This window comes from Gallus gallus, chromosome 4 (genome assembly GCF_016699485.2).
Source record: "Gallus gallus isolate bGalGal1 chromosome 4, bGalGal1.mat.broiler.GRCg7b, whole genome shotgun sequence".
Classification (NCBI taxonomy): domain Eukaryota; kingdom Metazoa; phylum Chordata; class Aves; order Galliformes; family Phasianidae; genus Gallus; species Gallus gallus.
Window position 1 is genome coordinate 85,138,807 of NC_052535.1, and position 27,084 is coordinate 85,165,890.

The window sequence follows — 27,084 nt, forward strand, 5'->3', positions numbered from 1 at the left end:
GCGCCCCCCGCCTCCCTCCCGCCGCTGTCCCCGCCCCGGCGGAGCCGCGGCCGCCGGCGGAGACATAACAAGTGACGTGTGCGGGCGGGCGGGGACCGGCCGAGCGAGCGAGGGGGGCCGCGCTGAGCCTGCCGTCCGCCCGCTGCTCGCGGCCCCGGAGGTTCTTACGGCCCCGGAGGTCCTTATGGCGCCGGCCCCGCCGCCCCTTGCTGGTTGACGGCAGCGCCCCGCCCGGCCCCGGGCTCCGCCGGTCCGTTTTGCGGCAAGGCGCCGGAGGCGGTGAGGGCGGTGAGGGAAGGCGGGCTGCGCGCACAGCGGCTCCGGCCTGCCGCCCGAATGGGCTGCGCCATAAAGAAGGAGGTTGTGCCGTAAATAAAGGGGTTGTGCTTGCCCTAGGCGTCAGCTTTGGACCCGATTGCTGCGGTTGCTATAAAATAAATTACAACGAAAGAAAACCACCTTAGAATGGACAAACTGCAACCCAGATTGATGTTTTTCATTAGGAGAAAGATGTTTATGCAGCCGGAGCTGAAGCGCTCGGACAGTTCACAGGATCACAGAGTCATTAAGGTTGGAAAACACCTCAGAGATCACGAAGTCCAACCACCAACCCGTCCCCACCATGCCCACCAGTGCCACATCTCCAGGGTTGTGAACATCTCCGTCAACAGTATTTTGACAGCAACCCAATGGGACTGCTATCACTGGGACCACTCATACCATAGAATATCCTGGGTTGAATAGGACCACAATGATCATCTAGTTTCAACCCCCCTGCTATGTGCAGGGTCGACAACCACTGCAGACCAGACCCCTTTGCTGGGGTTCTGCACCAGAAGCATGAGAAAGGCTGTAAAGAGGTGCTTTAGCCTGCTTAAAAACACACTGCAGTCACACTTGGTCTTTGAAATGAAGGCTCTCCTCTGAAGGAAACTCAGCATCGCCTCTGTAGGTTTAGTTATTTTAAGAAACCACAGTTTGCATTAAAATTGCCAACTCATACACAAACACAGAAATAGCACGGCTTCATTTAAAGAATACTGACAACCCCTCAGAGTGCACATGCTTAAGTAATTCTGTACTAAGGCGTAAAAATCGAATTTTAACATAAATATTGACCTGTAGAAAGCATCTAAATGGCCACACTCTTCAGAGCTGTTAAAAAACAGTTAGAGGGTTCTCCACATGTTGATACGAAGGGGAAAAAACCACTAACCATTCCACCCACACCAACCACCGTATGAAAGGAACGTGAATGCTGCTCTTCTGCTTCACCTTTCCCTGCCTTCTCCTATCCAGCTTGGGCATCCTGGATGCAGATTCAGCTCATTTTGTCCCATTTAGCTTTGCAGGTTACTGCACAGCCATGACAGCCGTCCCTTCTTCCGCAGTGGGCTCGTTTTGTTTCTGGAAAGGGGGAAGAGAAACTGCAGAAATAGCTGCTCACAAACCAAGTCCTCGTGGGCTTCTAAATGTTCTGTGCTGTACTGGGAGCCGTACAACTCTTCATTCCTCATAATGGTAATGTGGTACAGTAAAGATTAGAGGAGGAAAGGGTGGACTGCACCAGAGCTGCTGCTGTTGCTCAGCTGAATGAATATAAAGGGGTTTCAGCAGCTCAGTCTGATTTGGACTGAGCTTGCACAGAAGGTACTGGAGGAACAAGTGGTTGTAGGAGGACAGGCTGTAGCCCTCTCCTTCACAGTCATTCCATTTGTTTTAAAATCCCCTTCAAGGGCCCATCTCCCTGATGAGAAAGTGTCCGTGGCACAGCATAAGGAAGATTAATCCTTTCCCCTTGGCAAAAAAAAAAACCAAGAATGGTTTTGTTATTGCAGTTGGCAGAACCAAGGGATTTTCAATAAGAAGCACATTTAATGTCACCTGTCTGTAGGACCAGAGGGAGGCTCCCCTGGAGTGCTGAGAACGCACTGCAAGACCATGTTTCTTTTTCAGAAGTTTCACAGAGACCCTTTACTTTGGTCACACATACAAGAAGCTGCCCCATTTCCCTGCTCTCCCCGTGTTTCCTCCCAGTATCTTTTGGCTGTGTGCTGAGCTGAGGGATGCCCTGCTTCCTCCAGCTGGAAAGCACCTAGCATTAATTAAGGCTACGCTCACAGCTCAACTATTTGCAACACCAACTGCTGGGGAGGCTGTCACCAGTATGTTATTTCCTACTGCTCATGGGCTGAGTTAAATCAATTCTTAACATTCCCCAGTGGTAACTGATGATGAGTCCCCTGCAGATGCTAAGCTAATCATCTGCCAAAACTCAAAACCCTGGAGTAATTTCAAGAAAGTAGAACTATTGTTTCAAACTTCTATCCAACACATACACACCCCAAACAATCCAAAGCAAAGCAACTGCGAGCACAGCAGTACAAAGACAACAGAAACGTGAGGGAGGGGGAAAAATGCAAGTGATGAGCAGGGCAGGGATGGGTATGAGCAAGAACCACAGGTGATGGGTTAGCCAAAGGCCTGGGGGACAAAAGGGATAACGCTAGGAAGCTGCACAGTGGGCCTGGGGCCTCTGTGCTGAAATACTGGTTCTGCAAAGATTTGTGCTGAGCAGCACCGAGGGCTGCACTTGTACAAACCTGAGGAGCATTCACATATTCACAGAGTTTTGGCTTTTTTTTCTCCCTCCAACTCATGTTTAATATGCCGAGAAAGACTTCCTAGTTGAGTACTGTCTTTACATCTTCAAGTTTACAAACCTGATATTTTCTAGATACGGCTGACATTTGTTGGTTTCTAGTTGTAACTCAGAATGTCTTTGACATGTCACCTGCAAACAACTTTTCAGAGAGTTATAATTAGCTGGAAAATTTGAATACCATAGCAGTGAATTAAAAATTCATTTGGGGTGAAGACAAACAAGACACGCGCTGACATTTTAAAGACCTCCGGGTTAACTCAACGTAATTAACAATATTAAACAGTCATCAGACAGACAGTTCTGTGCTCACTGAGCAAATATTACAGATGTAATGAGAACTAAGTATATAAATCCCACCTTTAAAGAAAACCCCAAAGCAGGGATCTGCTTCTACACCATCTTGGCTGAAATAATATTTTACTTGGATTTCTGAGAGACTGAGACCAAATCCTGAGAACTGGGACAGACATCTTTTCTTGTCAGACAGCCAAATCTGAAGACTCTGCTGCCCGTTGATAAATGGCAAGGATTCCCTCTCCTCCTCCATCCTTTCCTGTGAGCAGCTGCTGACTGCGCGCCCTGGGAATACAGACAGTAATCCACCTTCTAGACCCAGCCACCTACTGGGAACATTAAGACAAGTATTGTCATTTTTGAAGTCAATACAACTGAAGACTGAAAATATTAATTCCATTCCTTACCACGTTAAAATATTATCAAGCCCTTCTCTTTGGACAGCCTTAATATTGCCACATACCAAGACCAGTCAACTAACATTTAAGCTACTAGAAACCCAGTTTTACCACGAGTCAGCTGACTCTGTAAATATAATTGGCAGGCGTTTAGTAACATATAGTCTTCTTGGATTACATTTTTAAACAAAATGGGTGCATCTCAACAAGCTTTTATGTGTGCTATAAAATATTACTTAGCTGATGTTAATTAAATAAACCAACAAGCCTCTGTGAGAGTGTCAAAACAAAATGGCGGCAGCCAGACAGCGCTATTTTATCTAGAGGAATTTTGAATTCAAAAATGTTTCCTGTAAGTGGCCAGAAGGAAGTACATTTAATATACAGGTGTTACTGTGCAGTAGATTGTCCAATAGTTGACACCTCGGTTAAAGCTCTGGTTATTCAGGTGATGCAGGCCTGATGTGATCCAGCAGTGAGTGAATCACACGGCAGTTCTGGTGGGACCAGATCTCCAGAGGTCACAAAGTCCAACCTCCTGCTGGAGGCAGGGACAGCTGGGACATCAGACCAGGCTGCAGGCTGTGCTGGGCTTTATGCAGGCTGGAGTTTTTACTCTTTGATCTGATAGACAATCTTTCCTCTCCTGTGGTAATTGCTCGTAAGCACTCAGCAGTTAACAGCGCAGAAAGATACATGAATCAAAACCAAAGCAGCATACAAGAGCAGAATACGTTAATTACATCTTGAATTGCCTTTTTTTTTTTTTTTTTTTCCTAGATATTAGTAGGTACTACATGGTTTGAGTTTTGGGAGTGCCTACTGGAGGAAAAACCGCATGCATCAGTGCAGGTTATGGGATGAGCTGCTGGAGAGGAGCTCTGTGGAGAAGGACCCGGGGGTGCTGGTGGACAACTGGTTGGCCATGAGCCAGCAGCCTGCTCTCGTGGCCAAGAAGCCCAATGGTATCTGGTGTGCGTTAACAAGAGCATAAAAACTTGTACTTAAGAAGCTCTGTACTAACATGTGGGGGAACTTCTATGCAGTGAGGGTGACGGAGCAGTGGAACAGGCTGCCCAGAGAGGTTGTGGAGTCTCCTTCTGTGGAGATATTGAAGGCCCATCTGGGTGCCCACTGTGTGACCTACTGTAGGGAGCTGCTTTAGCAGAGGGGTTGGTCTCACTGATCTCTTGGGGTCGCTTCCAACCCCCGTGATTCTGTGATTCTGTGACTCTGTGATCCCTGCGGGTTGTGACCGTGTGCTTCTGTGCTCCAAACTCAGACCAGAGTTTTCTCAGTTGATTCTAACAGGACAGGAACACACGGTGACACCTGCCTGGGGCTGCCGTACCCAAGTACTGAAGAAGGGGGTATTCAAGCAAAAATATTTATTTCGGCTGCTTTTTTTAAACCAAGTGCTTGCCGAGCACTCTGCGGGGGGGTGAATTCCCTCAGCCCTGACCCCCCAGCGGCCCTGCAGCGAGATGCCACGACGCCCACAGGAGCCGTACAGCCGTCCGAGGGCCGAAAGCACACAGCGCAGCCTCCTCCCCCTCCGCGCCCCACCCCCACCTGCCCGTCCCCATGGCAACAGCGCGGCCTCAGGACCCCGCGCTTAGCTGCCCGCCTCGCTGCCTGCTCCCTCACGCAGGTAGGCCAGGGCTGCCCGCCGCGCTGCCTGGGCAATAATCGCTGCCCCTCCCTCTGTCCCCGAAGGCCCCCGGCTGCCCGCAGCGCTGCCTGCTCCCCCGCCGCCGAGGTCCCCGCCTGTCCTCGGCGCTGCCTGCGCACAGCTGGGGGAGACCGGGAAGTTGGACGCCGGGCCGGGGCTGGCGGAGGGCGGCCGGGACAGGCCGCGGAGCCCGGGGGTGGGGGGAGACGAAGAAGAAGAAGGCGGCCCGGTGCCGGCCGCTATGGACCAGTGCGTGACGGTGGAGCGGGAGCTGGAGAAGGTGCTGCAGAAGTTCTCGGGCTACGGGCAGCTCTGCGAGCGGAGCCTGGAGGAGCTCATCCAGTACGCGGGAGGGCTGCGGCGGGAGATCCTCCAGACCGAGAGTACGTGAGGAACCCCCCTATCCCCCGCCACACACCCCGCTTTGCTTCCCTATCGCCGTCCGTTCCCAGCCTGCCGCCCTCCTTCCCCATTCGTCAGGACAAAAACGCTTCAAAGGGTCTTAAAATCCGGCAGTGTGGAACGCGAGGCCTGCAGGCTGCCCTCAGCCCTGCCCGGCTGTGCCCTCAGCGCGGTGCGACCCCTCTCAGAGCGCTCATCCCTGCGCTGTGGGGACAGCCTGGTGGCCGGGGAGGGCCAGGGGATAAAGAGCAGGCTTGCAATAAAGCAGCGAGCCCGCTGTTTATTTCGTCTTTCTCTTTGTTTTCTCTTTTTCTTGATGCTTTTGTCACTTGTTTACGTTTGTCGTGGCAGTGTGGAGGGCAAAGCCGCTCTTCAGCTGGAAGCAAACACGGCCTCGTGAGTTGAGTTTCTGTTTTGCAGCTGGTGTGGGAAGGCTCAGTCTCCGAAGCACACTGTAAACATGAGACACTCAGCTTGCAAAATCACCGCAGCGGAGGCAGCGCCGTGTTTATGGATGGTGTGGGAGGGGTGCTGAGGCGGCTGAAGCGACTTCACCCAGCGCCCTGCAGGAAGTGAGTGGTGGCTCAGGGATTAGGAGTGGGAGCTGCCTATCTTCTCTGCCCCAACCTGACAGCAGAGTGCTATCTTGCTGCCTTCTGCGGTTTGCTTTGGTTTGGTTCAGAGTAAAATGTGTTTGCTGTGGGTTTGTTACAAATACAGGTGCAGCTGTCGCTTAGGAGTGCATTTAGTTCCGGGAACATAAACAGAAGTGTATGAGAGTTGCTGCGTGTACAGAGCAGTTTGCATAGAGAGCAAATATGGAAATGCAGTTCTGAGGCAGTTGTTTGGGATGAAGTAATGTTCTGTCTTTTTTGGTATTATTTGGAAGTATATCTCAGTAAATGCGCTCAGTGGCTTTCAAAAGAGTTTGAGCTTGTATGTTTTATCGACTGTCTTTAATGCATTATCCTCACAAGCAGATGCTGACCTTGCTTGGAAGGCTTTGTGGCACAATCCTTAGGCTTGCATTGATACTTGTAGGAATCTGTGGGGTTACAAGCATCCTATTCCAGTCTGGATGTGGCCCTGAGCAGCCTGGTCTGGTGGTTGGTGACCCTGCCCATGGCAGTGGGGTTGAAACTAGATGATCTGTGTGGTACTTTTCAACCCAGGCCATTCTATGATTCTATTCCACATCCAGAGCTCTTACTTTTATTGTAGTAAAGTGAAAACCTGGGGTGCTCCCTCCACGCTCCACTTGCAAGTGTTTTGGGATGGTACTGTAAAACCCCAGATGTGTTCTCAGCACTTACTGATGAACTGGTGATGCTGTCCCAGCAGAGTGCATCCCAAACTGAGTTTTCTTTTAGTCAGCACTCTGGAATGAAGCTAATGTGTTGTCAGTGCATACTCAAATATCTCAGGGCTCTATTAAATTTTGATGTCTGTGGGTAGACAGCTTTCACGTACATTCCTAATAACACCATATACTTGCAGCTTTTGTGTGCTGTGACCTGAATTTTTTTTTAAAATTAATGGACGTAGAAGCAGCCAGATATGCTAATGTGGAGCTCTGTAATTTGGGGGTGTGAACTGCAGAAATATCACTCTGTGTATGTGTTTTTAAAAGAGAAAGTAAATAGTAACAAAAGGACAAAACAGGTCCAAAAGTAATAGAAAGAAGTTCACGTTGTAGGACGAAATTTCAAAGCAAAGATGTGTGAAAAGGCCTTAAATAGGCAGTGGCTATCAAAAGGAAATGGGTGGAGAGCAAAAACCTATGAGTTCAGAGGCAGAAGCAGCTTCTCTTATGCTTTTTCCTGCTCTTAACATTTCTTGAGCTATTCTTCATGTTAAAGCCCAAGCACTGAGCAGCCCTGTGTTGAGCCCTGTGGATAAGAAGACCAAGTTTGGTTTTCTTTTCCTTTAATACATTTCATCTCCCAGAGCAGCCAAGGCAGGATTGCTTATTCTTCTTGGATGGTGGAAGCAATGTCTGGTCAGTGTCTGGCTGACTGAACTTGGCTTTGAGCTCTGCTCAGTGCCCGCTGTCTGATTGCTGAAGTATTTCCTTTTAAATTGCAGCTCTGTATACCCAGTGCAGTGAAGCTGTCAGTCCGCTGTGTTCTGCGAGCACTGAATGCTGAGAGGGGTCTGTCTGCAGGCTTTCTTCTGCTGATTTATTGCAAGTAATCATGAGTTTAATTAAAGCAGAAAGAGATGTGCATAGAGGGAGAGATCTTTTCTCTTATAAATTTGATGGCTTTTCTGCTGTAGTATGTGTGTGAGGGGACAATAATCCACTTATTTGCTTGGGGTGGAAATACCAGTGCGTGTATAAGTTGTTAAGTTTAGCTTAATGGCTTTTCTAGGGAAAAATGGCTATTAACGTGTTTTATCTTCTTTGTTTATTGGGCAGTGCAGATTTGGGGAACGAGCACTTATGTTTAGGTTGTGGTATAATCTAACTGAGCACTTCGTCCTGGGAGAAGGCACCAGTAAGTTACTTAATCCTTTATGCAATTTTTAAATGCCTGTCACAAGAAGGAAACAGTAACAGAAATAAGCATTATTGTTGAAGTAATGGTAGGAGGCCAACTTCAGATGGCAGTTGTGTGAAATTTCTTCTTTAATGTAGGATGTGGAGAGCTGAATTGGTGACTGTCCACTGATTCCATCCTCAGCAGGAAAAAATGTAGAGCTCTGTCATTTTGCATCAGAGCTTAACATTATCTTCATGGAACCAGAGAAAGAAACTTGATGCTTTCTTTTTCCTTCATCCTTAAAAGCTTTGTCTGTTGCAAAAATGCAATTAAATCTTCCATAGCAGAGGCTTGTGGAGATGAGCAGGGGTTATTTACTTTCCTAGGGATGAACTAGTTGTAGTGTGTAACAACATAAGCTTGTTTTTGCTCTTGACGTCAACAGCAGAGTTGAAAGTTGGGATGCATAATAGATGCTAAGAGTAAGCGGCTGCTGAGTGGTTCCCTACCCCCTCCGACTGCAGCCTTGTTCTTTGTGACGCTGGGTTTCCTTTGCTCTCTCCAAGGCACATTGTTAAGTGTGCATTGTAATAGTTACTGTTTGTTTCTATTGTTCTCAGCTCGCCATCATTGGAACTGGTCTCTTCACGTGTCACGCAAACCAGGAACGTGCTGAAGTACAGAATGAGACTGGAACAAACTTTATGAAAATGTGGTTGCTTTTAAAAATCTTTCCTTCAGAGGAATGGTTTGGGTGTTTATTTTCCACATGAATTGTTTAGATCTGGAATGTTGGGAAAGCATTTCTGTGCTGGTCTATCTAAATTAGCCTTCAGTAGAGTTGAAGTGCCCAGTCTGTGTGCCTAAAGGAATTCATCTTCATGTAGAATGAATGTTGAGAGAGGAGAGACCTGCAGAGGTAAGGCTGGCAAGTAGTCTCCTTCTGCTAGAAACCAAAAACAGAGAAAGGGATGAAGTAAAGCACGGAAGGATGCTGTTGGTGACTTTGTCATTGGTTTTGGCACGAGAAGTGTGAATTCGGTGAGAGGGGGTGGTGAGGGGTTTGTGCACATTGCATATTCATATTGCCCCCAGTGTGAGTCATACAGCACTGCACTTGTTGGGTGAGCTGAACAGCGTCATACTGCTAGAGATGAATCTCACCTGACCATCCACTCTTTCTTGGAACCCTGATGTCTGCAGTCAGGGCCTTCATGGGCTATTTCACATCCCTCAAGGAGAGGCTGTGAGGGGCACTGTTTGGGGCTGTCCCCACTGCTCAGGAAGCAAATGTTTCACACAGCTCAAATTCAAGCTTATGGAGTAAGGAGGTAGTTTGGGGGTGAGAGTGAATTGGGACCTCATTAACCCAAACTTTGCTATCGCATTGTTGACTTTAAACACTGTGCTTTGGTGTGTCTTCAGGGTGATGTCTAGAAGAAAACTGATCCTGTAGTAGGTTAGACACTGTTTCCTGTTACAGTTATCTCACATTCTGTGAGATGTGTGTTTGAAGGGTATTTCTTGGAGACCTGTTTATTGATCTTCTGGACTCAAGTAGAATGCACAAGATATTTACATTACTTCTTGAAGTGCTGCACTTCTTGAGTGTTATTTTTGTACCAGACTGGTTTCCTTGTGGGCTGAGCCATGTCCTGTGTGTTTTAATTTAAGCTGCACTTGCTTCACCAATGCTTTCTAATTGTATTTCTTTTAATACCACTTGTCTTTATATGATGTTGCATGTTGAGAGATTTAAGTTATCATTTCTTCATAACAGAGTTGGTAATTTTCCTCTCTTTTGTGTTTAGATCAAGATGGAGACCTGTCAGGGACAATTTCACTTGTTATGACGCAGTGTTGTAAAAGAATAAAGGACACAGTTCAAAAACTGGCCTCAGATCACAAAGACATTCACAGCAGTGTATCCCGAGTTGGAAAAGCCATTGATAAGGTATGTGTGTTGTGCTCTGATGGTGCTATTGCATGTATTCTGTGATCTGTGCTCTTTCACAACATTGGAATTTGGGCTCCAGTTCATCTTAAGTCTTCCTGTCCACTGCAGCAGTGTAGGGTTGGAGGCAGACGTAAGACCATGGGGTGTACAACAGCACTTCAGAACTCCTATACAGAGTGCTTCCTTTTGGAGCAGCTCGAATTTGTCGTTTCCAAGAGAACGTGGCACAGAGGTCCTGCTGGACCTGGTAACAGAATGTAGTATATCTGCATAGCAAAATGTTTGTTTCAACATCAGTCTCGATAAGGAGTATTATATATAGATGTGTGTTTCAGTTCTGGTTCATTGTCAGTAGTGAATGACCAGGAAGTGGTATTCTGTTCTTGAAGGCAGCTTAGAAGCTGAGAGAATTTGAGACAGACATTCTTACATATATCAGATGTGTTGTCGATTCTTAGAGCTTAATTTCACAAGATTTACATTGAATTTACTTTCATTAAAAACAACTTTTCAGCTGGACAAAAACACTTGTATCATTACAGAGCACTAATTCATCACTTGAATATCTCATTTCAACTTTGTTAGTAAAGGTAAGCTATTAAGGCATAATTTAACAGTAGCACAACAGACTGATGAAGTGCATAATGCTGCACTGTGGGACAGAATGTCTGTGCAGCTGTTAGGATTGTTTTGCTTATGATTGACCATCATGGAGAGCTCAAACTTTGTACTAATAGCTTTAATCCAAGCATCACTGCTATCCAAAGCTTAAGGATGCATCTGCCTCTAATCCTTGCTGCTGTATCTAAACCTATTAACTAGAGTAAAATTCCATCCTTATTACTGGTGTGAAGCCTGAAATAAATCTATGTAATCTTGTCCTGTGTTTGAAACTTTCCTATTCTGCCTTATCTAGTGGACTTTATATGAAAAGCTTTCAGATTTGGGTGTACCTTTTTCATTTAAATAGTCTGACATAGAGCAGCCCTCTTTCTTGTATAAAGGGTGTAAATCTGCTGTGGAAATTAGTGGCAGTCTTTCTTAGAGGCCGAAGGAGACAATGCATACAAGCTTAATAAATTTGAGACTTGAGTCTGATATTTAAATTGCTGCTTCTTTGTCATGTGCGTAGTTCTGACAGTGTTGTTGCTGTCTTAGCTTTCTGTCTACTGGTTTCATGTGAAAAAGAGTAGCTGTAAAGGAAGGCATTTGTTACATTTGAAATGCTTGGTTTTCTAAAGCTGCAGAAAGGGATGCAGTGATCTACTCCGTGCCTGTTCAGGGTTAGAAAAGCTGTTTCAGAGGGCTGTTCCAAACTGAGCTCAACTTGCACTATGTAGCCTGCTTGTTCCCCTGGATTCTCATTCTTGCTACATGTCTATAATGTTTTCAACAAAAACCTTCCAGTGGAAACTGTGTCAGTCCCCAGTCCTGCTGGGAGTGAAGGACACATTTCTGTGCAGTGCAGAGCACCAGTGAGGGTTATCTCCTCAGATAGGAACTGCTCAGCATGCAAGTAGTTTGGTTTTATCACTTCTCACTGATTGTAGAATCTCTGATACTTGAAAGTATATTCTGAAATCCCAGCATGTTTGTCAAATGAGCGTGTGATGTTTAAACCCTGGACAGTAACACCTGAAGGAAGCTTTCCATGTGTGTTCAGTGCATTGTTTCCATGCTGCTGTTTGAAAACATGCTCAAAAACTATTGAAATTGCCTTCCCCACATTGCTTCCTTATAATAGACTTAAGCTGAAACTAATAGCAGTAATTAACTGTAATTGATGTCACAAATTGATTCTTGACGCATTCTGGACAAAATATTACTGCTTCCAAAGTAAAATACTTGTCTGAATTTAAAGAAGCAGCCCCTGCTTTGATTCATGAGATTTGGGTTACATTTGCTGTGCCTAAATCCTCACCCAGCATTTTCTCATTTATTTTATGGCTGGATTAACATCTCTGGAACACCAGTTATGGTGGTTGTAGCTGTATTTGCTCAGGCACAGATAAATATAACTCATGATTTTAATGCCTGGTTTGAGGTTGGGAAACATGCTAGTGCTGGTACCAATTTAATGTGACACATCCGAATGACAGCTGTTGTTACGCATAGAATCAACAATCCTACTGAAAGAATTTGCTATATTTTCTTCTGGTGGCAAATGGGTTAATTTTTTTTCCCCATTGTTGAGGAAGGGGTTCATTTATATATCAGTTTTAGCCTGGTCTGCATTTAAGTTGGTTTAGTCATTACTAAGTTGGATGGGACCTAAGGGATTACGTGCTTGTGTGCCCCTTTCTTCTGAAGAGCATTTTCTTCTTTGGAAAGGAATGTTTGCATCCAGTTGCATCTATACTGTAGCAGCATCTGCTGCACTTTCAGTACTCATTACCTCCTTGTTGTTCAGCATGGTGTTAGCAGGTAGCTTATGCATCAGTCTCCCTGTACATCACTCATCTGCAATGAGTTCATCCTCAAGCATGGATGAGACAACTACATGGGGCAAGTAAATGTTTCCCTCTAGCAACCGTGTGAGCAGTAGTTGAATGCCTTCATTTAGGAAAGCTTTAGTAGTCTTTGCAAGTTGAGCATTATCTTGTGAACTCACAAACTGAACAGAGAACTTCTAACAAGTGTGTTGTGTTTGTGTTTGGGGTCAGAATTCAGAAGGAAGGAATGCCCAAAGTAACTTAAGCTGGAAAACTGGCAAATAAAACTGTCCTTAGTCATCATCCTTCTTCATATCATGTTATTAATAGGGAAGGTTGTGTTGGTTGAAATGGCTCATCATTTGAGTGTCTTGAGTCCTCATATTTCAACAATTATCAGTAGTATATTTTTCTTTGTATTATTGGTAAATTTAGCACATAATACTCTACACTTTTCCCTTAGGCTTGTTAGGCTCCTTAAAGAGTGGCTGCTGCTCTGCAATAAGAACTGACGTGCTTCTAAGCTTAAAATTGAAAGTGTAAAATAAACATTTTGGGGTCTGTAACGTAAGGAATTCATTTAACTTCTGAAATGCTGTGAAATTCCCCATGCCATCAGTTGGTACTCTGTTGGCATTTAGAAAACAAAGCTAGGAGATGTGTAGTCACGAGCATATAATGCTGGCATGACAATTATGAAATAAGTAAGCGAAAGGCAAGCAGTAATTTGTTCTGATGTGACAGTCACTCACTGCATTATGCACTGTCGGTTCTTGAAACTGCTCAGGACCCACTGGAGGCAGAGCTGTAGGATCCCACATACCATAAAGACCCCAGAAATCGTTAGGTTTTTTTTTTTTTTAAAGAAAAGTAATTGAAATGAGAGCCTGCTCAAACATGGGCTCATCAGAGAACAGATGAGGGGGAGGTTTTTCCTTCCATTTCTTGAGGTCCCTGGATTGTATTATATGACTTGAAGCTACAGCACTTCTAGGTTGGTGTGAGTCACTGTTACCATCTTTTATGGGATTAAAAAAAAATCTGATTTGCAGTGGGGTTTTGAGAAGTTTCTCAAGGCTCATAGGCTTGTTTCAGAATAAAACACATATATATTGTATGTGTGCTAGAAGTTGAAATGGTACAAAGAATAATTTAATTGATAAATGAATCTTCTTTTCTCTCCCAGAAACCAAAGTAATGAAAAAAGAACTTATATGTTCTCAGTGCTGCCTCTGTTATTTGTTTAATACCTTCTCTATGGATTTGTTACCTGCTAGGGGTGTCTGGAAAGCAGTACCAGAATCAGCAATGGTATTGAACTGTAAAGGCTTCAAAGAATTGGCACAGATGAGAACGGTGTTGTTTAATCTTCAAAATTCTTATGTTTTTCTATACAAAGTTTAAAGATAAGCAGCACGGCAGGGAACACAGAAGTTGAGACACCTGTGTGGAAGCGTTAGCTCTAAGACTTGTCTCAGTGACAGTGATTTAGATGCTTGTCTTGCCCCACCATCTCCAAAAGATGGATGAGAATTTGCTAGCCTAAGGTGAGTGTTTTACTGAGGGTTTACAAAGGGAATGGTGGCTTTGAAGCTGTGCGTGTGGGGCTGAGGAGGCTGCTCCTTTTTCATGATGTTGCAGAGCATCATTAAAGCAGTTTCAGCCCTGGAGGCTGGCAGCTGAAGGGTGGGTAGGTATTTGCTACCTGTTAAAGAGGAAGCAGCAGGCATAGCCGTGTGGGTATTGTGAGGGAGACGTGTGATTAAAAGCGAGCCCTTCAGTCTGGAGATTGGGCGGGTGGGTTAGGTCTGGGGGAGCTCAGACACGGAACTCTGGGGTGCTGTCATCCAGCCCAGTGTTCCCTGAATGGTGGGGAGGGCTCAGCAGAGTGCAGAACTGCTGTGCTTATTGTTTCAGCTGAAGTAAACTTGGGATTGATGAGGTGAAAGCTGCAAGGATGTTGCTCTCCACTGTGTTGTTTGAAGGAGATTCTTAAAAAAAGAAAAACAACTTGATCTCACTTCTAGAACAGGTTAATAGGAGGCTCCTGAGTGCTTTTGACAGCATTGCTCTGCAAATGTCTGTTGCCTGGTGTGTGTTGTCACAAAACATCATCTGACTTGTTGGGCTCTTTCTGAAGGTCAGAGGTATTGCAGCACTGGAATACAAAGTGCTGATCTAATGCAAACCCACACTCCCAACTCGCATTTGTTCTGAAGCTGATTATCCAGCTCTGTACCAGCAGCCTTTACCCCAGATCGGGTTTTGGCTAACCTGCTGCTCCAGTGTTAGCTGGCTGACAGAGAACCGGTGGTGCCTGGCTGGCAAACAGCTCACACAAGCTCAGTGGTGTTTACCGTGGCTGCTGTGACAGAGGTGAGTGCTTGTGCAGTAGAGGTGTTCCCATATGGTGCAAAGCTGTTATCATCCCAGAGCCAAAGCTGAAGCTCTAATTTCACCGAACTTCTGGTTTCTGAAGTTGCTTCCTAGAAGGCAGCAGTAGTTACCAGGCAATCAGGCGATGCACTGCCTGCTGGGCTCTGGTTCTTTTGCAGAAAGTTTATTTTGGGCAATGGGTGTGGATATTTATTCAAATTATCTTACTTGCCCAGAGCACTAAACATGTTAGCAGTTAAAATCCTGTTTTATATCTGGGTTAGAGTAAGCGTTGCTCTCCCGTTGCCAAGAGGCACAGTGCCAAGTGTTACTAAAGAATCACTGTGACAACATTTTTACTTATTCCTGGAATATGTCCGTAGGCCACTGACCTAAAAATACACTGCAGTGGGATCACTGGGGTTAGATCTGCAAAAACACTCTGGGATCTTCAAAGTTCGGGTGCTGGTATATTGAGATCTGCAGAGATTTGGGTTTCGTTGTCATTGGGAGCCTGGGGAGAAGTGACATTTTCCTTTGCCAGCATTGTCTGCCCCCCCAGTTATGTCAAAAATTCTTGAGTTAAAACTTTTACTTCTAATTTGGTGCCCTGTAGTGACAGTGATGCATTGATAATGCTATTTTGATTTTAACGTGGGCGATTTTTGTCTTCTGTTCTTTATGCTGTTCAGTTTTCATGTATGGAAGAACTTTTCTGTAGATACTTTCTTCAGAAGCACATTGTGGTCTGCAAGTCCCTTTATTAGTTAATTCAATTTCTCATTTGCTAGCTAACTTGTAATTTGTCAGTATAGTTCCTTATAGTGGATAATATTGAGACGTGAGATGAGCAAGCCAAAGGATGTCTTCTGTACACAGGAGATAATGAAGCAGCTGACAGATACATTTCACTTTGAAGAGGAGGTAATTAAGGGCAAACTGAGTAATAGGCAGAAAGCACTGGAGTGGAGACATAGGTGTCCTGCGTAATGTGAGGAAAATTACATGGGGTTCTTTGTTCCAACCTATTAAATGTGAATTTGTACCTTTCAGAATTTTGACTCTGACATCAGCAGCGTGGGGATAGATGGGTGCTGGCAGGCTGACAGCCAGCGGATCCTCAACGAGGTGATGGTAGAGCACTTCTTCCGGCAAGGCATGTTGGATGTGGCCGAGGAACTGTGTCAGGTAATGACGAGTGTGGATGTTAAATGTTATCCAATGTGGAGCATTATGCTTTGTGATAGCATCCTTATCTGAATGTTAATTTTCCAGGTGAATATTGAAACTGTCAGAAAAAGAACCCCAGCAGTTTAATTTCATATTTTTTTTTAGGCTTTAACCTGAAACGTGCCTTTGTTTTTCAGGAATCTGGTCTATCAATAGATCAGAGTCAGAAAGAACCATTTGTGGAATTAAATCGAATATTGGAAGCATTAAAAGTTAGAGTTCTGAGACCTGCATTAGAGTGAGTCTGCTCATTTTTTTCCTCCTTTTTATAAATTCTTTTAATAAATCCATAGTTTTTCACTTTAAATATTATCTTTGTTTGTGTCCTCATTTGTTCTTTGTGACATCTAATTACTGAGCAAACGTTTTCCAGTTGTTCTCTTGTTGTCCCTCCCAATGGCCAATGCTTAACTAGCTTAACTTCTTTCTTAGAGTCATAGGATCATAGAATCGCTCAGGTTGGAAAAGACCTTAAAGATCATCAAGTCCAACCGCAAAGGATTAAGGGTTAATTTAAGGTTTTGGGAGGAAAATTAACTTAGAGAACCAGTGATCTGCCATGATGGTACTTTACTGTAGTTACAGTGAAACACTAGTGAATATTACACACAAAGATCCAGCTGTTGAGGATAATAGAACTTAATAAAGGTGTTGAGTATCACCAAGTTGTCTTTGCTTCACCGAGCCCTGGTGGTGAGCAACACTTAGACTCAGGATCAACTGTATCACTTTTTCCTCAGGCCAGTTCTCTTTTTAGAGCAGGTAAAGGTTGGGAAGAGAGAGCAAAAGAATAGGTGTGACCTGTAAGGGCTACTGCTGCCAGGTAGGTGGTCATTAGTGTTGGGCCAGGGACGTGTCCCTGGTAGCCAGAAAGTGTTTCTGGTGCATGAGCTGCAGGTGGGAGCGTGGGCTGAAAGTGTGATCTGAACAAAACAACTCAGTGAGTCCAAGAGTTGGAGGTTCTGTATGAGCATTCAGCATTACCTGAAGTCTGAGAGTAGCTGAGATGTTATCAGTCAGCCTTAGACTAAGATATTTTCATCACCTTAATAGGCTTTACAACCACTAGACACATAAGATGGTGCTATAAGGGAAAGATGATGAAATATCTCATGGACTGCTGTTTTATAGTTTCCAGGAGTGGATACGTATCTATGCTGTACAAATCAGAGCAGTTTTTATTTTAAAAACAACAAAGTACAAAACCAACCCTCAGCCTATTTTTGTGGCTTTGGTAAGCTTACTCAAAAGCAAGAAAAAATAAAATAGCTTTTTAGCAACATTTTACAAGTAAAAGACATGGAATAAAACATTGAAAATGTACAAATTAAGATCTAGAATAAAATACATTTGAAATACTTTTTTTTTTTTGCATTATTTGGTTAACTAAATACTTAACTGAAATGTGCTTAAATACATTTTTCCACTTTTAACGTGAACCAACTCAGGCATATGTCAATTCAGAGGTCATTGGCATCTACACTAAATGCAGGGTGCTCTGATTAGTCAAACCTAAAGTAAAATCCTGGAGTACAGCTCTGAGTCATGAAAAGTTTGACCCAAATGATCTTTGAATATAGGCACGCAGATGGAAAGCTCAGCTGGTTTATTGCCATTACATTGGGTAAATGAAGGGAAGCAGCACTGCAATGCTTTGTGATACAGCTGAAGCAGAATGTAACATCAGCTACACCACATACTGCCTGTAGTTCAAATAGTAACATAGCTGTTGTAAAGGATGCTCTCTCTCTGAGAAACAGTAAATTATTGCTGGTATGTCCATCTACCTCAAGTCACTAAGTTTGTTTAGCTCAGGTTACCCAGGCCCTGTGTCTTATTCGTGCCAACTTAGCCACATCTTGTCATTCCTGCAATGTATTAAATATTTTTCAAACAAAGGAGAAGGCATGGTCCTTCTTCAAAGGAAGCCTTATTCTCTAGACAGCTGAATTAGACAGAGAATAGAGTGTATTGTTGGTTCAATTTGTATGCTGGCGTCCCTCCCCCACCATGCCTCATTTCTGCTTATAGTGTGACTTTTCAGGGCAAAAGCTCTCTGCCTCTGTGTTTGCCTAGTGCTGGGCATGAATGCTTATGTAAAAAATATGGCTGTTAACGAGGACAATCAAAATGTGACAAAACTCAATCCAGCTTAAGAACTGAGCTGTGTCTCACAGTGCAGTTATTCCTCAGAATCGCTGGTGCTGATGAAGTAGTTTCCCATATTTCTCAGCAGTGATCAGGAGGAACACTCTTTGTGAAGCTTTGATGGGAATAACTGGCAGGTTCAGAACTTCTGACTGTAGTCTTCCAGGGAATAGGTGTTTTCATCCTCTGTGTCTATAAAGCAGTCACGTCTTAGTATTCATTGTGACCTTTGGGACATGGTTTAAGCTTACTTTAATCTTTGTCAGGCTTTGTGAGATTCTTCCTAACTAAATCTAACTAAATTCCACATAGGAGCTAGAGGAGAGCTGTGGTTTGCATACTGTACAGTATACTTCAAAAATTTTGGATAGATTTGAGTCACAGAATTGAAAACACTCTGAAAGTATAATTTTGAGAGGCATTAGGAAGACAGATGTTGTGATTACTGATGATTTTGAACTGTGATGGGGAATATGTGAGTTGAATGTTTTAGCCATCATTTGCTGCTTTTTCTCTTTTGATTGCAAATCCTTTGAATTGGAATGGAACATGCTAGTCCAAACACCTCAGGCCTTGTTTCTGTGTTTGCTTTCTTCTCATCCAAATCAGTGCTGCCACTCAGAGAACAAAAAAAACAAAGTTTGCCTAAAAGCTGGTTTGGAAAAACAGTCTCTATTGCAGCCAGTTGAAAATAACACAAATTGCATTTTTAGCAGAGCCAAGTACCATATCCAGGCTGATTTCTCTTCCCCTTGTACCTGCAGTGCATGGACTTGTTCTTCGATGCTTCCATAGTGAACTTCCCCTCTCCAGGGCAATGTACACATAAACACAGTGTTTTAGCAGAGGGCGTTTGGTGAATGAGGAAGTTGAAGAATATGTTGTTGAAAGTGTTGGTCAAACCTGTATAATGTGCAGCAGAAGACTGTAACTGTTAAGATTCAGTGACATTAATTCAAATATGGGAATTAATTTCAGCTATTTCTACCTTCTGTTGTGCCTAAATCAGTCTTGCCTTCCAGTTGCTGTGTTAGAAGGCAGAGGCTAACCCATGCAGCACTAGGAGATGTATGTTGTACATGTATTGTGCGTGCAGCATGCCTCTTACTTCTAAAGGACCTTACTCTTTTCTGTGCTGTGTGTAGGCTAACAGAAGTTCAAGGAACAGTCACCTTCTTGAAATAGATGTTTGATAATTGTAATAATTTCATATCGTGTGGGCTGACATCTAATTACTCCTGTGTCACGTCCCTTTGTACCTCCTCGTTTCTTCCAGGTGGGCGGTATCCAACAGAGAAATGCTTATGGCACAGAATAGTTCACTGGAGTTCAAACTACACAGATTATATTTCATTAGTTTATTGATGGGTGGAACAGCAAATCAAAGAGAAGCGCTTCAGTATGCAAAAAACTTCCAGCCGTTTGCCCTAAACCATCAGAAAGGTAAGGTTTTATTCCCCTCATTGTGACCAAGGCACTTGGAAGTGGCGTGTGGTAGTTAAGTACAAGTCATGTTCCAAGTGTGTTTTTGGTCATCGTTTTCACTTATTTTCATAGCACATTGGGGCTCTCATAGGTGAAAGTGTCTGCTCTGTGGTGGCTGGAATTGTAGGTTGTAGAGGTGAGGATATGTGTCGTTGTTTTGGTATATGTTCCACTTCTGCTTGTTTCCCTCGTACAATCTAGAACTGAAGACGCCAGCTTTTATTCATAGCATAAAACAACTAACTGTTCCTGGTCCCTCACAGATATTCAGGTTTTGATGGGCAGCCTGGTGTATCTGAGGCAAGGTATAGAGAACTCGCCGTACGTTCATCTATTAGATGCAAATCAGTGGGCGGACATCTGTGACATCTTCACAAGAGATGCCTGTGCTCTTCTGGGTCTCTCAGTTGAATCACCGCTCAGTGTTAGGTATGCTGCTTTTTGCTTGCTTTTAAGACCTAGTACACAGAGTTTTGGTTTCTGTTTCTAATTGAGGACAAAATAAATGCTGACAAATAGTCTGATGTAGCTTGTGTAGCACAGTGTGGTTACAACTAGCTCCAGTGAGATTTGCAAAGATGTGAATGATGAGAGATTCTGGTGTGCTGAGCTTTCTCAGCTGGAGACGAAGCATCTTTTCATCTCAAAAGGAAGCATTCATGGGTGGATCTTGGCTTCTGTAGCTTAGACAGAAGGATGAGGGTGGCCATCAGCCCTTTATTTCCACAACAAGTGTGTGAAAACTGTTCCTGCTGTGTAACCACAAAGCACTAAAGCTCCAGCCATGACTGTCAGCGCTTGATCATCTCTTTTTAATCCACACCTTTTTTCACCTGTCTTCTCCTTACAAGAGTGTTTGAATCAGATTGCTCAGGTTTCCAAACTATTTGTTGGCCCTCATTTGCAAAGAAGAAAAGGCACTTTGAAGCCCGGTAGCTAATCTGACAAAATGCAAATCGATAGTGGGCTGTCAGAAATGTTAAGAAAAAGCAGTTTAATCTCCTAGCTTTTCAGAAGATAATACAGATCAGCTGCTATTTAACCTTTGGCTGCCAATTGCCTGATGTTCTGATTTCTATTTAAAACGTTTAATGGAAAATAAATTACATGCATCTTTTTGGGCTAGTTTCAGTACTCAGCAGAAGCTTCCTTACCTCTTCTTGGGTTTGTTTTTTATCTACTATTTGCATTTTATTATTCTCCTTTAGAGCTCTGTTTAAAATTGTCCTACCTTCTGCTTCTCCTGTTTTACACCTCTGTCATAAACTACAACGAAGGAAGTGCTTCCACATAGTTGTCTTCCTGGAATAAATAATGCCAGTTGCAGTTGGAGGATTTTATAGATAACTTAAGTTATGGACATCTATAACTTTGGTTGTTAGTACTCATCTTGTTCCTGTTGCAGTGAAATGAATAACCACCCTTTGTGCTTCCCTTGTGCTGACACTGTAATGCTGCAGCTTTCAGTGCAAGTGTCTGAGATTTTCAATGAAGTGGAAAAATCCCTCATGTGTGGATCTGTTGGTCGCTTGGTTTGGGCCCAATATGAATTTGATTGTGCTGAAACGTGTTTACTGCACAGGTGGTGTTGATATGCCTGTCATAAACAAGGCTGTTTGGAACTGTAGTGACCTCTGGTGCTGCAAATCCTTTAAAAATTGAAGTGGCTTAAAGTGAAATCCTGTTATCAAACGTACTGCTTTTTAGAATGTTGAAAGCAGTCACCAGCCGTAGTTTTCTTTTAAAGACTGATTGGTTTCTTCTATATGTGTCTAATTCAGGTCTCGTGGTCTGAATTACTGAGTGGAGGCAATAGGAAAACTTAGTGCACTGAGGAAGTCATTGTTCAGGGTCTTGAAGGACAACAGGATGCCAAATTGTTATTCACATTTACTATTTACTTGAATTGTTAGACGCCCATAGGACTCATCTAGAGATGCTGTTGTATAGGACAGTTAAAGCAGTAGTGCTTTTATGATACCACCTATATAAACTTCCCAAAGAGCTAACACAAGTTACACTCAGTGCTGACACCAACAAAAAGCCATGTGTGAGGAATGAAAAGGCCAGCCATTACAAGAGGTATTTCATTTCATTTCATTTTTCTTTAAAATAGCAGGCAGCAGGCTGGTAGGCTTCAGGCACATCCCTCACAAGAAAACTAGCCACAGTATTGCTGTAGAAACCTTAAAAATAAGCATCTGGAGGAGCAAAGGAGAGGAAGGTCATGATAATAAAGCATGCACAAATAACAAAATGATTTGCTGGAGAAGCAGGGCAGACTGATAAATTCTGTTCGTGGTGCTGCTGATTTCCAGGCCCATAGCACTGTCATTAGACTTAAATTATTGTCCATCAAAATGTCTGTTAAATTGTCAAAAAAATCGTTGTTCACACTTTGAAGTATTTCCCTAAAATAACGTGGGAAGTTCTGGAAGTGGGTTACTCAGGGCAGGCAGAAGGTTTAAAGCTCTGTCATGGTACAGCTGTATACTGCTGGTCTTGTTTCAGTCACTGCACATTGTGCTTTCCTTTCTTTTCTTGTCTGCCAGTGTTTTCCTACATTTGTTTTCTTTCTTTATTCAGAAGCATGGACACAAATTGAATGAAGTAGTATAACACTGTTGTGTCTGAAAGTTTTTTTTTTTTAAGTAGGAATACAAGAGATAGTTATTTGCTAAAACTCACATTCTGTTAATGTTTCTTTTTTTTTTCTGCAGTTTTTCAGCAGGTTGTGTAGCATTACCAGCTCTAATTAATATCAAGGCAGTTATTGAACAAAGGCAGTGCACAGGTGTTTGGAACCAGAAGGATGAACTACCGGTGAGTTAATGCTGAGCTGTTACGGAGCAGACAGATCTCTAATGGGGAAATGCAGATTTCAGGCTGCTTGTGTGCTGAATGGTAAAGGATGTCATACATAACTGCCACCTCCAGCAGCTCCAGGGTCTGAGGTTTCCTCTACAGAGACTTCAGGATCTCTGCTCAGGCTGATCATGGAATCATAGAATGGCCTGGGTTGAAAAGGACCACAGTGATCATCTAGTTTCAACCCCCACCTGCTATGTGCAAGGTTGCCAACCACCAGACCAGGCTGCCCAGAGCCACATCCAGCCTGGCTGATGGACTTGGCTGCTGCTTTTCTGTTTGTAGGCTCAACCCATAGTGAAGCTGAGCATGAGTCACCACCCATGCATACTTACACAAGGGCCACTGGTATGACCAGCTGTGCAGGCTGCCACAGACAAGGAACTGCCTTCAGCAGCACCTACGTACATGACTTGCATGAAACATAAGCATGGACAGCTGAGTCCCCTTCCTCTTCTGTGGCTGATAAAGTTTGAATCCCACTGAGGAACATGAACGTTCTTCAGCTAGGCTTGAGATCTGTTCGTAGGCTGCTTTGCATTGACACTTGATCAGGCAGATATGAGGTAAAAGATGTAGTACTATGTCTATGTCTGAGGAGATACTGGGATCCAGTGCATTATGCTTTCAGCACAACTCTTGAGTTAAAATGAAGTTCAGTTGTTACAAAATCCTGTTTTCCCTTTAGAGATTTTACTAGGCTCATGTAGCTCTCCAGTGACCTGCTCCTGATTTGGAAATAAATCCTGCTTAGTGCAACCTGGGCATGGACTGAGTTAGTCTCACTGATTGTAGCAAGAAGAGATACATATGTAGCTTCAGTGCATGTGTTTTTTCTCAGATGCTTTTTTGTAACAGTCAGAGCGGAACCCTCAAGTGTGCACACTGGAGCCCTGCAGTTGTCAATCCATTTCTTAAGTCATGTATGTGCTATTTTCTATTTGAGGTGTTCCTTTCTGAAATCATTTAGTGCTGATGGCAAGAGTATTTTTGCACCAGTGTTTTCTGTGTTAGTACTGAAGAGAAGTGATTCTGATACGCTTTAATATTGATGGGATTTCTAGGTGAGGGAGGAGTCTTTTAGGAAGCTGTAGAAATCACTGGCTAGAAAATAAAGAATGCCTTGTTGGGTCATCAGCTCAGTTTTCCTAATAGAGCACAGATCTACACTAAAATATACACCTGTCTTTTGTTGGAATACTCTGTTTTTTTAGGGAGTTGGGAGGGGGAGCAATGTAAATTACCATTTTAAGGTCACAATGAAGTATTTTTTGACTGGGAAGTTGTGAAGCATCAACGTGATGGACTTCGCTGCCTTCAATGCTGAGTTACAAAATCCCTTAAGTAAGAACTGTGACATAAAGGAATAATTGTCTGAAAATGTTGCTTCCCAAGATAAATTATCTTCATTTCTTTCACAGATTGAAGTGGACCTTGGTAAAAAGTGCTGGTACCATTCAATATTTGCCTGTCCCATTCTCCGTCAGCAAACAACAGATAATAATCCACCTATGAAATTAGTCTGTGGTCATATTATATCAAGAGATGCTTTGAATAAAATGTTTAATGGCAGCAAGTAAGTACCATTTTTTTTTTGCATTCCAAGCAAAATACAAAGAATGATGAATCTTAAGACTAGAGTATGGTATTTGAGGAAAGCTGGATCCACAATTCCATAACTGGTGGAAGCTTTTAAGTCTTGGAGTATGACTTTGAAATCAGATTGCTGAGCTGATGTGCTGGAGAATAGCATAAGAAACCCTCTGATGTTGTAGAAGGGGATTACATGAAGGAATGTAGTGAACAGAGTAATTTTCCAAGCTGCAAATACCATCATGTTGTCACAAAATTCAAAGAGAAACTGTTTTTTCACTGGGAGCAAGACTGATAATGGTGGAAACTCCCTTTAAAGTAGGCAGGGGAAGTAAATCTTTGGGGAGATATGGCTTAGTAATTGAGTGGGTAGTTGAATGATCATGCCCTGGTAGCTACAGGCTTTTGGAAAGGAGGAAAAGTGAGGGGAGAGCTGTACAGTTTTCCTTTAGGAAGAAGGTAACATGGATTGAATGTATACAGCTTCTGTGAAGGCTGTTGGCTTAATTTAGAGCTCTTGGTTGTTTTGTGACATCCAGCGTGAAAATAAGTGATACTGTGATTGAAAACATTGAGTAATGTTTGCATTCTTTGCTCTGTTTAAAAAACCAAACAAACAAAAAAACAGGGAAGGTATACTGTTTGGGTAACTTCATCTATTTTAAGCCAGTAAGCTTACTGCTACGTTATTCCTGTCTCTGGTCACTCATTCCTGATGCTTTTATTCATGAGCTTTAGTGACAGAACAGCTCTGACAAAATTAACTTTGGGGAATGAGAGGTGCAAACTTAGAGTTGAGGAAAAATGCATCAGTGCTAGAAGAAATGCAGTGAGCAGATGGAATTGTCCTGGTGGAGACCTCAGCAGGGAGGCCAGGCTGACCTATTTAGCCATAGCCTGCAGGAGCTGATCTATGCGGATTGAGAAATGACAGCATTTTGGGAACCAGAGAGTAAGACTGACTGGATGTTAATGAAATCACACTGAAAGCCACCAGCCTGCTTAAAATGGCTAAAATGCAACAAACTAACCCCAAAGCTTAAATAATAGATTAACCATGAAGAATAATTTCCTGGTATTTAATAATTCAGAGGTGAGTGGGTAAAAGGTGAGGAAAACGTAATTAGAGGGAAAAAAAAAAAATGGGATAAGGTTTCTCTCTGTGGAAGGTAACTTTTAGCAGAGCCTTCAAGTATTTTTGTTGTGTGCTGCTGGGGGGAAAAGAAGAAGGACTGTCACTGCCAATCTGATGCTTTCATCATGGAGGAAGAAGCTTCATGGTTAGCTGTGTTTCAGCAGTGCTAAGCCTCCAGAAAGCATGCTGGTACCCAGCTTCTGTCTGCATTACCACCATTCTAACATGTTGTCTTTGTCCCCAGATTAAAATGCCCCTATTGTCCGATGGAACAGAGTCCTGGAGATGCCAAACAGATATTTTTCTGAAGAAAAGCTTCATTATGCGGTCTGTAAGTGACACTCTGCAATTCAGGTGCATTTCAGGAGAATTAAAACACACCTGTTCCATTTTATGCAGCAGACTGAGGACTCCAATGTTTGTATAAGCTAATGCTACAGAAACTTTGCCAACATTTAGTATATACATACCAAGTGGAAATGCTACAGAAATATTATTACCATAGGGCTTTACTATACTCTTGGTCTCCATACCTGATCAAGTTACTACACCAGCAGTTGTCATTCAATGCAGGTTTTTGTACTCAATTATATGGTGACTTTTTACTTTTTAAAAGCAGAAATGGATCACCCCCATTTGTTTAATATTCCTCCTGCTATCATCTATCGGTAACTGTCACCTTAGAGAATGTTTGTGCAAGAGGTTTTATTTCCTGTAATGTGTACATAATTAAAGGTAAATACTTCAGGAAAAAAAAAAAGTTTGATAAATTGAATAGTGGTTATAAAACTAATTTGTATTTTTTTTGCTGAAAGAGCTGTGATATATTCTGAGTTTTTCTTTCAAACATTTTTTCAACTTTTACATAGAATTCAAAGTAAATGTGCATATATATAAAATATATAAATATATAGCCCTAAGGGGCTACCTGTTAAAATCCATCACTAATTTATAAGGGTGATGTGTGGATAGATTACTGCTGGAACAGAGGGAATAGGAAATCCTGTTCCCTAGGTTTCAAATGTTTGTGTAAAAGAATACTCAATAAAAGGAAATTCTGAAGTGGAAATGCTTTTAGTTGATGACGTTTGCTCTCTGGCCTTCGTAGTCATGTTCTTTGGACTTTGTATTCGGGATTAGGCTATAAATGTCATGTTGCTGTATAGTTTAATAGTCATTATAGTGTGCTATTTATAAACAGTTATCAAAACCAAATAAATTGTATAAGTATTCATTGTTAAATGGGGGAAAAGCATGTTCTGATGCAGTCTTCTGGTCACGACGCTGCACTTGGCAGAATTGGGCCCTACGTCACGTATTAGGAGGTAGCAAATTTTCTGTAGCTTGAGAACACTTTGCTTCTAGCCTTGTTTTTGTAGTAGACTATTACTGCCATTGCCACTTTTTCTGCTCAATTTGTCATATTGTTGACTAGGTAAATTTGTACTCATGAACAAGGTGTAGATCATGGCAGTTCAATCTTTTTCTAGTGTGCAGATATTTGTATTTATTGCACTGTCCTATAGTAGGGCAAGCAGCCATAAGGCATGCGAAGCTACGTGTAAAATCCTATTTCTGTATTGTGGAGTAAAAAACCTGAGCTTACATGGTTGAATACTGACACACTGGTTGAATGCACTAGCACAATGCACTACAAAGAAGACCGTCTGTGAGACATCTCCACCTTTTGAATCTGTGTGCCACCTGACTTGAGAGACTGAGTTGGACTCTGTCGGATCAGTGACAACGGACATCCTGAAAGAGACACTAAGAGCAACAAGTCAAGGCACACACGTTTTGAGCCTGAAATGTGTTTGGCACGTGTGAACAATGCAGGTGTGTGACTTTCTGCAAAACTTCTATTGTATTCACACTGAGTTCCAACCAACCAGGTTACCGAGTGGTAAAATTAACAATAAACAGGTGAGGATATTATTTTCCATGTA

At 43.0% G+C, this 27,084-nt stretch overlaps 1 protein-coding gene across 17 annotated transcripts; it reads left to right on the forward strand.

The window, feature by feature from the left end:
* Positions 1–86: 86 nt before the first annotated feature.
* RMND5A (required for meiotic nuclear division 5 homolog A) lies at positions 87–27,084 on the forward strand. 17 transcript variants are annotated; one of them, XM_046940269.1, is made up of 11 exons: positions 5,894–7,620; positions 7,851–7,929; positions 8,535–8,833; positions 9,726–9,868; positions 15,733–15,867; positions 16,047–16,147; positions 19,334–19,500; positions 19,806–19,971; positions 22,263–22,365; positions 23,832–23,986; positions 25,383–27,084. In XM_046940269.1, exons 3-11 carry the CDS (start codon positions 8,803–8,805, stop codon positions 25,444–25,446), a joined length of 1,065 nt encoding a protein of 354 aa, XP_046796225.1. In that variant the 5' UTR covers positions 5,894–7,620; positions 7,851–7,929; positions 8,535–8,802; the 3' UTR covers positions 25,447–27,084. The 17 variants fall into 17 exon arrangements, with proteins under 17 accessions (XP_046796221.1, XP_040555004.1, NP_001292351.1 ...); XM_046940268.1 differs by having other exon boundaries at positions 7,856–7,929; XM_046940266.1 differs by lacking the exon at positions 8,535–8,833 and having other exon boundaries at positions 5,894–6,003; positions 7,517–7,620.

Coding starts and splice junctions, on each gene's coding strand:
- RMND5A (XM_040699070.2), top strand. CDS start 5,271: ATGGACCAGTGCGTGACGGTGGAGCGGGAGCTGGAGAAGGTGCTGCAG. Junction 5,828..9,725: donor CTGGAAGCAAACACGGCCTC/GTGAGTTGAGTT, acceptor TTTTGTGTTTAG/ATCAAGATGGAGACCTGTCA. Junction 23,987..25,382: donor AAAATGTTTAATGGCAGCAA/GTAAGTACCATT, acceptor CTTTGTCCCCAG/ATTAAAATGCCCCTATTGTC.